At 41.3% G+C, this 14,903-nt stretch overlaps 1 protein-coding gene across 2 annotated transcripts in view; it reads left to right on the top strand.

Moving 5' to 3' along the window:
• Window positions 1-14,903, top strand: part of EBF2 (EBF transcription factor 2) — a 179,869-nt gene that overhangs the window by 136,238 nt on the left and 28,728 nt on the right. For both annotated transcript variants that reach the window (XM_016148163.2, XM_016148165.2), the window contains exons 8-10: window positions 4,717-4,834; window positions 6,328-6,458; window positions 7,387-7,513. In XM_016148163.2, coding sequence (XP_016003649.1) covers window positions 4,717-4,834; window positions 6,328-6,458; window positions 7,387-7,513 — 376 coding nt within the window. The remainder of the gene's footprint in view (window positions 1-4,716; window positions 4,835-6,327; window positions 6,459-7,386; window positions 7,514-14,903) is intronic.

Below are 14,903 nucleotides of genomic sequence, written 5' to 3'. Positions count from 1 at the left end.
AATATAATTTGAGAAAGCCAATCATTTTTTCTTGCATACTTTTAGCAAATTGCTAACACAGTTGTAGATTTTCTTAAGACTTTCTTGCATTTTTCAAGGGACGATACGAGCTTTTAATGTTTCTATTTCTGTACAGTTGACTAAAACTGCATTTAATTGGATGATTCAAAATGGAACCTACACTGTCACTCTCCAGTTGGTCTATGTTTATTGATCTGTTCTCACCAAAAATTAGAGATTGCACTAAGCAAAATAAGGAATTGCAGAAAGTGAAAAACTACTTTCACTTAAAAAAATGCAAGCAATTCCAATTGATCCCTACTTCTTTTTCTTGGAACCTTGGCTTAAAGGTACCACGTCATAAGTAATATTTACATGAATGTAATTGATTGCTGCTTTTGTGTTGAAATGGATCAGTTGAGGAGAGCTCTAACACATAATGGCTTAGTTTTCAGCTCTGCAGCCTTGCCTATTTTGAGCTTTGAGCTGAAATACAGATACACCAACTATGAGAAACAAATGAAAGCTGTCACCAGTGTCAGCAGCAAAAACCAGGGGTCCATCGCACACCAATTATGGACATCTGTATTCCTAATTGGCATCCTTTAGGGCTGTGCCAGCAGAATGGTGGTGCCAAGAGAGTCTGACAGCTTTAGAAAAGGTTCAGGTTCAGGTGATAGGAGACACTGATGAGGTGTAGAAATTCTTTTGTTCGGAGTACTCTATGTATGTTTGTTATAATATATGTGACTATTAGTTTTGGGTATCTTTAAATGTCACCCCTTCTCAATACTAAATTTGCTACTTCTAAAACAGATCAGTTTATGATCTTAGGAGAACAAGTGGTATTGATGATTATATGATCAGAAGAGCGTTGGCAAAGATGCATGCAAATAGTTAACAAGGTAATGGTAAGAAATGTTGACCTTGATTTGTTTAGCTAAGATGTAAAGATTTTTGAAGGTCAAAGGTGTCCTTGTGTAGTGTTTTGGAGTCTAACTGTGTCTGACCCTCTAACATTAAGCTGCTGTGGCCTGCAGTTTTGAAGAGTGAAGCAAACCAGGGGGAAAGAGAGAAGGGGGAGAGAACAGGAAATGGAGTGAGGTGTTTCAGGAAGTTGTCAGGGGTTGACTGATTGATTCCAGATGGAAAAGGTCAGCCTTCGTGACCCAGGAAATACTCACTAGGGGAAAGAAGTTGGCTTGTGGAAGGGGAAGGCCTGGGAGTGAGACGATGCTGGAATGCACATTCCACTTCCTTTAGTCTTCAAACATTCAGAAACTTTAACGTCTCTGAAGAGACTAATATCAGCGTTGTCATCGTTCATCAGAAAGCAGTGAAGGAAGTTAAATTCGAAGCTTCGAATGTACCAAATGCATCTTCATTTCCATAATGTTGTTCATTCTTCCAGAAGTGGAGTGAATGTATGTAAAAGTCAGTATTTGTGTGTGTCTTCACATATAAGAACAACCTCCAAACCTGTCTGCTTTCACGTGGTGGGGATTGTGAGTTGAATCCTTTACATTTTGTAAATTTAGTTAAATTGGCAAATTTTTCTAGATATTTCAGAGTCTAAGATATTTTAAATATTAAAAACAGGAACTTGATTCTATCTATCTATATATACATACACGTGCACACACACATACATTTGGACATAATTTAAAATCTTGTAATAAATTTTGCAGACACTGAAATAATTCAGGTTAATTCCCTTGCTGTCATGAGAGGCCAGCGCTAGCCAGCAAGAGATTAAAATTTATTTCCATTGTTAATAGAAAATAATGAAGTGCATCTGAACCATCAGGGTATGTCATTCGGGAAATGTTCACTTTGGAACTGAGTCTCACTCCACCCAAATGGACAATGATGAAATCGGCTGGCTCGAGAAAGCCCCATATTTTGTAGCAGGAATGCAGGAGGAGCATTAAAGTACAGTATGACAAGAAGCTTGTGGAATGAATTAAAGTGGTCTCAGAGAGATTGCTCTTACATCTACATAATCCTCAGGCCGGCAGGGCTCTCCTCAGTGTGCCCACTATAGCTCATTAGCAATTAAAGCCTGAAGCACCCTTTCATTTTTGGTTTTCTCCAGAGATGACAGCTATATCTTTGAAAATTCACTCACATACACAATTTACCAAAGTGGTCTGATTCCTCTTTTTTCTCCACCTTCTCCTTTTATTTTTGGAGGGTAAGCATATGAAGAGAATAATGCTTTCAACCCTCCTGTTCATCTCAATCCCAAGAGCAGGAGATGGCTTCTCTCTCCCTTTGACTATGATGCCGCCATCTTGTGCTCTGCTGAGATGGCCCTGATAAGGCCTTGTGCCTTCATGCACTTTCTGAGAGTGATAAGTAGCCCTTTCTTACGGTGGCTACGTGATAGGAACATGATGGAAAGACTCTCCCCAGACTCTTAACATGTTATCATGGACACAATTGAAAACAGACCCAGAGCTAAATCAACTGAATCCCTGAATTGTGAGCAATTATATTGATGATAATTTTCTGAATGACAACCGAGGTTCCTTTACATTTATTCTGATGTCACGGAGAGGCAAGGACACCATACCTGTAGTGCATTCACAAGTGAGGAATTGAAGTGTGGGAGAAACATGTAACTGACTAAGGAACACGTTTTTATGTTGTCTTTGAATCTCTAGGGCCTGACATAATATTCTACATGTAGCAGGAACTCAATGAATACTTTTGCATTGAATGATTGAAGCTCACTTATGTCCGCGCAAAATTTCCTGTACGCTACTGTCAGGCCATGACACCAGACTAAGTGAAATACTTTGGGGACCTAAGGTTTTAGGGATTCTCTTAAACCCCTATTATATTCAAATATATATTTAAAAATTTTAAAAGATACAATCTAAAACTCTAAGTTAAAAAAAATTAGAAGAGGAAGGGGTAGTGGGTAGGATTGATTGGGAAGGGACACAAAGTGACTTTCTGGGGCAGTGGAAAGGGTCTGTATCATGATATGGTGCGGAGTACCTGGATGTATTCATTTGTTAAAATTGTGCAGCTAAGATTTGTGCATTTCAATGCATGTAAATTTCACCTAAAAATGGGGATTCATTGTACTATTCTATTTATTTCATTTGCTTGAAATTATTCACAGTAAAAAATTTAAGTGCCATCTAATGAATCTTATTTCATATTAGGAGGTAAGGCAGGGTCGAGGTTTTTTCTACCTTCATTTAATAAGTAAGGAAGAGGTGGCAGAAAAATTACAAGTCAAATATCATCAAATTTAATTTTGGGGTAGACAGGGAGACAGGAAGAATCACTCTTAAACATGGTCCCTTATTATGTACCTATTCAATGCCTTTCCTCAAAAGGTGTACATATACATATATACACATGCATACACACACCTACATGTGCACGAACCAAAAAAAAAAATCTCTATGCATAACAAGGAGACAAGTAGACTCCTATCCAGGATGGCTCATCTTCCTGGGTCAAGTAAGTAGGTGGTGGGTATGTTCAATTCCACTAACTTCTGCTACACTCTCCCAACTTCTCCGACCTTAGCCCATCTCTGCCTCTATGAAATTCTTCCACACCCTTCATCTGCAGCACACACACAGAATTCATTTCAATCTGAATCTTTGTGCCACTTGTTTTATGTGTAAACTGTGTTTCTCTAGCCTGAAAGTAAGCTCTTTGAGGAGAAGGGTCATGCCTTGTAACTCTTGGTACCCAGCCCCTGTGTCTCCCTTTCTAGAGCCTCCTTGAAGACTTTGACTGTGGAAGGAGTTCAATGAGTAATGTCATCTGTTCCATTAACTGGTCAAACAAGGCAGAGGCGAGGTGGTTAGGAGAGGAACTCATTCAAGCTACGCATAGAATAGTTTACACATATTATCTCATTTTTATCCTTATTTTATCTCATTTAGCCCTCGAAATAAGCATTGTTTAGGCAATGTTTATGTTTTACAAGTGAGAAAAGTGGAGATTTGAAAAGGTTAAGTAATATGTCCAAGGTTACAAGTTAGGGAGTAGCAGACGTGGTGAGTTTAGTTTTACCCGACTCCAAATCCACGCTCTCACCACTCCGCACCCATCACTTCCCCTTCCTCAAGGTAAATGCTAAATGGTCTGCACGCTCACCACTGAATTCCAGCAACCTTATCTTCTCATCGAAAGTCTGAGCATCTCTGCCACTGCTCTCTAGTGGGTGAGGACACCACAGGCATGTCATCAGGCAGCGTCTCCATGCCAGCTTTGCTTTAGCACATGTCGGAAGTGCGAGAACTCAGTCCTGAGCTTGGAGAAATGACCTCCCAGCTGGTGCTTAGATCTTAGCTTCCCAATGGTACACAATCGGCTTCTTGTTGCCACTACAGCCTGAGGGTCAGCTGGCAATGGTTGTCTAAAGCCTTTGACAGTGAGCTAGGTTGCTAGAATCAGCGGACAGAAGGCTAGTGTCCCGATTTCAACACCTGGGCACAGTTAGAACACAAATACGTGACAGTACATGGGTGAAGAGCAGTCCCCTTTCCCATGAAGCTCTGCCATAATTATAGTAGGAAGATAACCTGTCGATATGCCGAGAGCATGGCCCTGTCCCCAAATTCCGTCCCGTCTCTCATTAGCCATATGGAAGTCTGGCAAACAGAATTCTGGCACATTTACTACTTTATGGGAAACTAACTCCACACTGCTCCCCCCCCTTTTTTTTATACTTTAAATGTGCAGGTTGTGTTGTCAACAACGGTGAATGTGGATGGACATGTGCTGGCTGTTTCCGACAACATGTTTGTTCATAACAACTCTAAGCACGGGCGGAGAGCGAGGAGACTGGACCCGTCGGAAGGTAGGGCCTTCTGCGATCTGGGCTGAGCAGGCAGATGAAGATCTTCACAAACTTCCTCATTTGAATTCCAGATTTGTGTTTCTGAGTAGGAGTGGAGAAAGTACACGAGACTGTGTTTTAAGTGAAGTTGTAAACACCAACTCCACACACGTCCCGATGCTCAAGTCCCCAGCCTCAGTCTCACTCATTCAGTTCCGTGTTTTTCTTTTTTCTAGACAGGTATTTCGGGCAAATTTAAGCCTATGACATCTTAGTTAAACAGGAACATTGCAGTGCCAGACATGTATGAATAAGTGTCAGATGTGCCCTTAAACAGATTGTGGGCAAAACAAAACAATGTGCAGAATGAAACTGACACTAATTGATTTTTGTTTGCTTGGACAAGAAGAAATCATGGCCTGTTCTGCATAGTTTTCCATGTGCATTAAAGTAATTAGAAATACCAGTAACTGTTAAACTTCAAGTTGTTTGAAAAATTAAAGTATACGAAGGACTTTACCTAAGTAAAGTCCATCTAAGTTCTTCTCCTTCCTTCCACACTCCCCAGCTCACTGGTGTAGGAGGCCTTGTACTATAGAACGAGTGGCTAAAACTAGGCAAATATTTTAGTGTGATGTTTGGCTCTGTATTGCCCACCAGCCCCCGCCTCAACTCAGCCCTTAAAATGTGTCTTGTATCATTTTAAATAGGAATTAATGAACTGAAAGAAAATGATTGAATCAGTAAAGAATTTGGAGTGGTGTTAATTCTCCCACAGTGGGCACCGAAGGGGAGAAGAAAACCCTCGGGTTCAGAACTAGGAACCCATCCAGTTTCTTTTGACTGATTGGATGTGATTGACGGGCTGTTCAAAGGGGGCTCATGTTTTTGGAGTCCTGCCAAAGTTCTCTTCCACCTTTGACCCTGTCAGCTTTGGAAATGGAGTGATGGATTGACTTTAGTTATGGCCTGAAAACCATATTGGGTTCCTGTTGGGACATAAAGTCCAGAGGCTTCAAACATATGGAAGAAGACGGGGGGAGGAGGGGGGCGGATCCTTTTGACAAAGTTAGGGAAGTGATTAGAAATTGTCTCTTGATAGAGCTGGAAAAAACCTTCTTCTATGATAAATTTGGCTTTCTCCTTCTCTCTCTAGCACATTAACTGGCCTTATAAATCTTAACATCTTGGGGCAGAGGAGGTGGAGAGAGAAAAGGGATTTACACATTTCCAGTGTGGTCAACTTATAAAAATATGGAGAAAAACAACAGAGTTCTAAAAACACCCTTTACACAATTAGCTAAGTGTTCCATGTTTTCATATATAGTGGTCAACTCATTAGGCTTTAATGACCTGGTGAAAACCAACAACCAATTAGGGAGTGACAGCAAGTCAGTGAAACTCAACTTGAGCTTCTCGGAATGACCAACAGCTTTCAAGAGCAGGCAGTCCCCAAAACTCCAAACTTCAGCCACCAAAGGGCAGATGTGACTCCTTCTTTTCTATTTTCTTAGCTACCCCGTGCATCAAAGCCATTAGCCCAAGTGAAGGCTGGACCACAGGAGGAGCCATGGTCATCATCATTGGGGACAACTTCTTTGATGGCCTCCAAGTGGTATTTGGAACCATGCTTGTATGGAGCGAGGTAGGCCAAGGCAACTGCTTCCCTGATATTTGGCCCAAATGCTGTTTTGTTCTGGGGAAACTAGTAATTCCTAGAGCACTGGCAGCATGAGCTTACATTATTGAGTACCTGCTATGTATGAGCAGGGCACCAAAGGCTAAAAGATGTATATGCCACAGTTTACCGCAGGCATGGATCCCTTAACAGGTAAATATTCATCGCAATATTATTTATAATTGTGGAACATTAGAAATAGCCTAGATATTGAATAGTAGAAGAATTATTAAATAATCATTCCACCTTTAAAAATTGTGTTTTGAAAAAAATCTAATGACTAGGAGAAGAACACATGTTTATGCTGTAATGCTAAGTGAAAAAAAATCAAGACAACAGTGTCTATAGATGTAAAATATAATTATATGATACACATTCATAGAAAAGTACTGAAAACACACGGAAGCCTAATAATGGTTGTTTTGGATTATACAATGTTAATATTTTTCTTTATATTTTCTGTAATTTCCAAATTTTCTAAAGTGGAAATGTTCTACTTTCATAATGAGAAAGCCAACAAGACATGTTACAAAAAGATAAATAATGATGCTATGTTGAATATGGAAATTGCCAAATCCATATGTGAGGTCACAGCAGTGTAGGAACTGGGAAGAGGGAGTGACCTTAGGGGTGGAGGTAGGGTGGTCACAGGAGGTGGGAGGGGACTTGAGCTGGGCTAGGGAAGAGACCTAGACAGGTTAGGCTGAGAGGAAGTTCCGAGGTGAGAGAGAGAAACATGTGAGACATAGAGACGGGGCGTTCAGAGCATTCGGGATGTCGTGAGTACTCCAGTTTGCCCTGGTGAGAGGACTGATGGGAGAGACTCATGTTCTCGATATCCTTGGTGATAACTTGTGTAATAAGTGTCTCATTTCCCTGCCCATTCACTCCTCAGCTAATAACTCCTCACGCCATCAGAGTGCAGACTCCTCCTCGGCACATCCCCGGAGTAGTGGAGGTGACATTGTCTTACAAATCCAAACAGTTCTGCAAAGGAGCTCCAGGGAGGTTCATCTACACAGGTAGGTTTGAAAATTATTCCAAGAGGGACTGGCTCCTGGTTCACCTTTGCACTGGTTCCCAGTCTCACCACTTCATAATCATTCTAACTTTTCTAGGTCTTTCTGTTAGTATGCAGAGAGTGAGCTGGATGATAGGCAGTGAATGAGGAAGTGTAGGCTTGATTCTAAATTTGTGTTTGACTTAAGCAATTTCTGTGTGTTCTGTAAGATGGTCATAGCAGCTCATTTGAGGAGGATATTCTTATAAATTTAACTGTGCTGGAAGCATGCTCAAATAGACTTTTGTCTAAGCAACCATCCATACAAAATTAGATGAAGTTGCCAGCTATAACTAATTTTCTAGAAAAGGGTTCAAGAAAGTTGCCCACTAATGCTGCAGAGTGATTCAAATTATCTTTACATTTCATGAAAGTATAAATTATCTATTAGTTCAATATTTGTTGAATATCTACATTGTATCTACTACATTTTCTAGGCAGAAAGTATAGTGACATATAACACTTAGTCTGCATGTGGAAGTTTAGAACTTTTGGAGGAGGCAGTGGTACATTGCACAGAATAGCTGGAGAATTAGCATATCCAAAATGTTTGGTGTTTCCAATGAATGGAGTAGGAGTCCCAGGAGGAGAGAGTTTAGTGTGGGCTAGAGTGGAGATGAATGCTGAAGTCTATTTTTAAGGATGAGGAGGATTCGGATAAGCAAAGAGAAGGAAGAATGTTCTAGCGGTGGGAATTTCATGTGCAAAGGCCCAGAGGGAGAGGTGAGCGGTGCCTGGAAGAGAGAGGGCTGGCTCAACACTATGGCGAAGTTTGGGTAGAACTTAAACCAGAACTCAGCCTAGATGAGCGAAGCACGGGAAACCAAAACACAGCTTAAAAGTTCTGTCTGGTACCTCCAGTAGTCAGATTCATAGAGACAGAACGCTGGATGGTGGCTTTTGGGGGTGGGGAGGAGAGAGAATGGGAGCTGTTGTGTAACGGGCACAGAGTTTCAGTTTTGCAAGATGAAAAGTGTTCTGGAGCTGGGTTGTGAAAGCACTTGACACTATTAAACTATGTATCTTAGAAATAGTTTAAGATGGCAAGTTTTGATATGTGTATTTTATCACAATTTTAAATAATGGGGAAAAAAACTTAGTATGGGAGTTTGGACTTGATTTGGCAAAATATAAGATGACATTGAGGGTTCCCATGCAAAGGAAACGAGTGCTGTTGGTATAAAGACTGATTTAGTCGGGGGAAAAACTGAAGCCAGGGAGACTGACTAGGATATTGTACTTTAAAAGAGAAAATAGTGATTAGAGAGAAAAAAGATATAAACCAAGAAAGTACATCAAACATTTTATGAATTTTAGTAATATTACTATATAGTGTATTCTCTCATTTGGATTCAGCCTCCTATTCTTGTCTACGGGTAGATATCAATTAGGAGTAGATGAAAGAGGGTGAGAAGAGATGGCCTCAGAAGGGCGTATAGGGAATGGAAGAAGTGTAGGTGGCACTTCCAGAGAACCAGTGTGCAGGGCTCAGGGTGACAAGGAGGAGCCTGTGAAAGAGACCGAGCAGGAGCAGTGGGTGGGATAGGACGGCACCAGGAGCCCGGGCCGTCCTTGAAGTCAGGCGAGGAACGGGTCTCACTCTAGGATGCTCTCCATGTATAGCGCTGCAGCACCTCTGTTTGCCCACATACACCCGCTGTATATGGATGACAGTTCTGGCCTGGGAGGAGAGAGGTGAGACTAATGCCAACCATGGTGCCACCGATCCTCAACTCTCTTCCGAAGTAACGAATGATCTCGATACTCGGTGGGGCCGTGGACGTTTGGAGCCTAGTATTATGTGTGTGTGCGTGTGTGCATGTGTTAACTTCCATTGAAAGCAGAGGATCTCACCCTTGGCTTCACTTTAAATCACCAATGCCCACGCTGGACCCAAGACCAATTAGATCTGAGTCCTTGAAGGTAGGACCCAGGTATCAGTGTAATCCTTCTGTTTGTTAAACAAACATCAGCTCCATATGATTCTCAAGGCACAAAATCAATAATATCAGTATTCCTCTAACAGCTTTCAGGTCTAGAAGAGATAGTCATTTGTAGATTACAATAATTGGTTTGAGTCCCATAAAAGATATAAACTCAAAAAGGGTTGTCAGAGCACTGAGCAGGGAGTAGCTGAGTTTGGGGAGTCAGTGAAGGCTTTCCAGGGGAGGGGACAACAGAGTGACATTTCAAAAGCGAAGTGGGAACTTCCCAGACAAGAATAGAAGAGGCTATGATCCACAGTTCCTGGGAACACAGTGCCTGGTAAAAGAGGAGCCCACATCACCATAAAAATAATAGATGTCATGTTACATGTAAATTCAAAGAATCTTAGCAATAATGAGACATTGAACATCATCTGGTCAAACTCGTTCTTTTGCTGATGAGAAAACTGAGAAACAGAGAGAAGTGACTTCCTCACAATTGTCCACTGAACTCAAGGTGTATTCAGAGCAAGGACACAGGTATCTGGCCCTCCCGCCGGTATCTTTAATTTAGCCATGTAGTGTCTGCGAAGAGCTCTCTTTTCCTAACGTGCTGAGCCATTATCGACTTACTCATGAAGGGAGCGTTGGTTGAGCATGAACAGTATGCTCAGCGTTATGCCGTGTGCTGGGGTCATTGCAGACAGGTGGGACCGGAAGGATCTTTCTTTCCTCAACATTAAGATATAGTGATTTAAGGCAAACGGTTCATGCCCTAGTGTCACACTGCCTGGACGCAGTGCTGGGCTTGCCTCCTGACAGTTCTTAAATCTCGCATAAGTGGCTTAACCTCTTTATTTCCCCATCTATTAAATGGGCCACCTTACCTCACAGAGTGGTGGTGAGGACTAAATAATACAGTGCACAGAAACAGTGGTGTGCTGGTAAAGGTTTAACAGCTGGCTCTCCAGGGAAAAGGTGAGGATGAGGGAAGCATTGGTTTGTAGGATTTACTGATTTCCATGGTGCAAATATTGTCACCATGGCTGATTTTGAGCTACCAATATGCCATTAACCAGCTTGCAAAATTCCTGAAAATTTAACAATTTACTCTCATGAGCTGGTACAAGTCAGATCTAGAACACCTCTGTATGTAAAGTACTTGGGGTAGAGAGCAATTATGTCTTATTATTAAAAAGGTGTTTATTATTAATATTCTTATTACCACTATTAGTCTTATCATCATGGAGACTGACTTGAATAAGGAATTACAAATGTGATGAGGATTAAAAGTTGTATAGGATGCTGTGGATATATGCTTGTGAAATGGAACCTTCTTAAAGAACAGTCCTAAAACAGAAAACAGTATGTGCAAAGTTCCTGCAGTGGGAAAGAACATGGGATACATTTGACGGCCACTATGAACAGGGCAGAAAGAATGAGTTAAAGAGAGGTAGGGTTCAAGGTGGAAGAGAGGGTCAGGGCTGCTCATTTGGTTCCACCCCAGGTGCCATGGGAGCCACTGGAGTATTTTAAAGCTGGGGAATGCCATGATCAGATTTGTTTTTTAAAAGTTCATTCTGGCTGCAGTGTAAGAGAATGGCTTGGAAGCCGGGGCAGATTCAGGGAGGTCAGTTAGGGGCCAGTGTGGTGGCCCCGGCCAGAAATGATGGTAGCTTGGACCAGAGTGCTGGCAGTGGGGACAGGCAGAAGTGGACGAAATTTAGGAGGTAGCACTGACGGGACTTGATGATTGATTGGATGGGGTGAAGGTTGGGGAAGAGAAGGGAGGGGAAGACTCTCGGGTTTCAGGTTTGAAAAATTGGGTGGGTATAGTTTAGAAAGTGATTTTTAAAAAGGTATAAAGTGCTAAAGGGAGTTCAGAGGAAGGACAAAATACTTCCAGCTGGCCGAGAGGTGGGAAGACTTAATATTGTAAAGATGTCAATTAATGTATACATTTAACACGATGCCAATCAAAGTACCAACAAAATGGGGGAAACTTTACAAAAGTTCTGGTAAAGTAAAGTGCTAAAATAGGACCCCTCATTTTGAAAAATGAGAGGGACTTGGCCTACCAGACATTAAAACCTATTTCAAGTTTCAGTAATTAAAAGAATATGGGGCTTTGTAGGAACATACAGAAATGTCATGCAATGAAAGAAAACATTTAAAAATAGTTTTTGTACACACGAATAGTGTAAATACACAAGTATCCATATAGGTGAGAAACCATCTCAGGTCCATGTGGAAAAGACAGACCGTTTAACAAAAAGTGTTGGGCCAATTAGTGAAGTATTGAAAAAAAAGTTACATATCTAATTTCATATCATAAACTGAAATGCTTGAATTAAATAATTTTCATTAAAAATGTAGACATTTCAAAAAGTTTTTATAAACTTGAGCCTTGCCAACCTTGGACAGAAACAATCAAACATAAATATGTGATTACATAAAGAGAAAATTTTTGCATGTCAAAGTGCCAGTCATTAAATCAAAAGGAAAAGGACAAATAACATATTTGTTATATGACATATGATCTTACATATAAAAAATTCATTAATTTGTTCAGTATAAATTTATTTTATGCCTACTATTTTTCAGCAACTATGTTATATGTGCATTGTGGATAAAAAGGTGAATGTTATCTGTCTTACAAATTCAGGAAGAAAAGAAAAATACCTAAATTAAAAGCTAGCAAGGAACATCAGGACTTAATTCAGGAAGGAATACGATTAAGCAATAACATATTTTTAAAAGTCCAAACCACATTAATAATCAAATAAATGCAACTTAAGGCAACTACATAACATTTTCCTCCATCAAGTTAGCAAAGATTTTTTAAAAAAATAAATAAATAAATAAAACCAGGTTGGCAAAACTAAGAAAGTGGAAAATTTCTAACGCTGCTATAGGAAGGTTGATTAACTTAACAGTATGAGCCTTAAAAATTTATGTACCCTTTGACCCAACAATTCTACTTTTAGGAATGTATACTTAGGAAATAATTGAGTCTTCCTGAAGGCTGTTTATTGGAGAACTGTTTATAGTAGTGAAAAATTGAAAACGTCCTTAGTGTTCATTAGGGGACTCATTAAATAAATAACAGAACATCCTTCCACTGAAACAGTTTTTAGACATTAAAAGTAATGCTGTGGATGGATATTTAGTTACATGAAAGATGTCTGTAGTACAGGTTTTTAAAAAGTTTAAAAACTGTATGTACAATGTGGTCCCATTTTTGTATATAATATGAAAAAAGAATAGTTGCATAAAATCCCAAGAAAGGTCTGGAAGCCTGCATACCAAGATGTTAACAGTGGTGGGGTTGGGGTATTCGTATTATTATTATTATTATTATTAATTTTGGTTACTTATACCTGTTGACCCTTGAGCAATGTGGAGGTTAGGGGTGCAGATCCCCCATGCAGTAAAAAATTCACATGTAACTTTCGACTCTCCCTAAACTTCAGCTTTCTCTCAGTATCTGCAGGGAGATTGGTTCCAGGACTCCCACAGATACCCAAATCCATGGACGCTCAAGTCCCTTATATAAAATGGCATAGAACAATGCACACAACTGGCCCTCTGCACCAAGGAATCCCCAGTCACAGATCAAAAATGCTGTTTTTGAGCCACGGTTATTTGAATCGAGGATGTGAAACCCAGGGATAGGGCGGGCCAACTGTATTTACATGTATAAGGGGACTGGCATAGTTCGAACCCGTGTTGGTCAATGGTCGATTTTATTTTTGAATAAAATTAAGTATTTTTTTTAAATTAAAAGTTAAGCAAAGAAACTAAAATACGAGAAAATTAATGTCACACATGTTTAAACACCAAAACAGCACACATTGGCAAACCTGATTCTTTAGGTACAAAGAACGGATTTCCTGCCAGGGAACAGCGAGGCTTCTTGCAGAAGTCTGACTGCCTTTGAGAAGGCAGGGCCTTGGGAGGTAGTTAGAGGCGAGAGGGCTGAGGAAGCAATAGCATATTCTCTCACAATCAGAGAAGAAAACAGAGCTACAACACCATTCGGGATGCCTCAGGAGGTTGTCATTCTCTCTAAAAACTTCCTTCTTGAGGTCGTTGGGCCAAATGTGACTCAGGTGGGTGGAGACAGTGGCTGATATTATCTATAGAGGGTTCTGGATGCCGCAGGAAATGGATTGGTGGTCTCTTGTCGTGCCCACTCACTGAGCAGCCAGGGGCGTGGAAGGCTAATTACAACCCTTTGGGAATCTTAGTCCAATGGCTAAAAAGGCAATGGCTTCCCCAGGTGACTGAAGACAAGACTACTGTACCTCAGAGGTGAGGCCTACCTCAGCGAAGAATCCTGGCCTTCTCCCCAGGAAGTGGCAGGCAGAAGCCTCTTGGACTTCCAGCCAGCCTGGCCTCCAGGGCCACACATTCTGAGCCTGCTGGGATCAGCCCTTCCAGTCCCACATCCAGTGCTTAGCTATAGGATAGTGTGTCTGAGACCACAATAGGCCGAGGCAAAATCCTCAGCTCCAGGAGTGAGGTGGAAAATATTATCTTGATTCTAGAGGAAATGAAAAACTTGAGATGTGGAGAGCTGTAGTGGGGGCAGAGTGAGGACGCAAAGGGCTCTAAGAGGAGATGCACTGGACTCAGCCAGAGACCTGCTTGCAGATGCCGGCAGTGTCGTCGATGACTTATTTGTCCTTTTGTCAAGTCACCTAACCTCTCTGAGCCTCCTTTCTCTCTCTATAAAGCTCTGGGTAATTATACTATTACCCAGAGGTGTTTCCCTAATTTGGCTGAGCTCGAGAATCATGCTTGGCCCCACTCCAGACATAGTGAATTAACCTCTTCTGGGAGGGTCTGGGAATCTGTATTTTAAACAAAGAAATGAGTTTGGGAACCTGAGTCCTGCTTATTAGGCTGGTAGAGAGACTTTCTGGCTTATAAAATTCTTCACAACATGGGGCAGTTCTTATGAGACTGAGTTGTTGCACCGTGCACACGATAATATGTACTCTTAGGTGAAACTTTCTAGAAGGAGACTCAAAAAGTAAGAGGTGGGAAGCGAGGCTCCAGGGAAACTGCCCTCCTTCAGCCCCCACGTCCATGGTTGAACCGTCGATAGTTCTCGTATCCAAGGACACACCATCATAATAAACTCGAGCCTATTAGATGTAACTTACCTGACATAATTAGCCAAAATGCAGTAATCAGCTCCCCATGGCTGTTGCTGCCAAGAACAGCGTAAACAACATCAGGGCTCTGAAAAACAACACATTTTCTTCACACGTGTGACTGTGCAGGTCTGTTTTCTTCCATCCGTGATGTGCTAAAGTGCAGCTTGCTGCTGCGGAATTGAGAGCTCCGCGGGCGGGTGCAGTGTATCAGGAAAGGTCCAATTGCCTCTGTCGGGTGTGCGACCTAGAGGAGGTCTGCCAG

Source organism: Rousettus aegyptiacus, unplaced genomic scaffold, assembly GCF_014176215.1.
Source record: "Rousettus aegyptiacus isolate mRouAeg1 unplaced genomic scaffold, mRouAeg1.p scaffold_m13_p_16, whole genome shotgun sequence".
Lineage (NCBI taxonomy): Eukaryota > Metazoa > Chordata > Mammalia > Chiroptera > Pteropodidae > Rousettus > Rousettus aegyptiacus.
The sequence above is the reverse complement of the archived record's forward strand: the minus strand, read 5'-3'. Positions and strand labels throughout refer to the sequence as shown.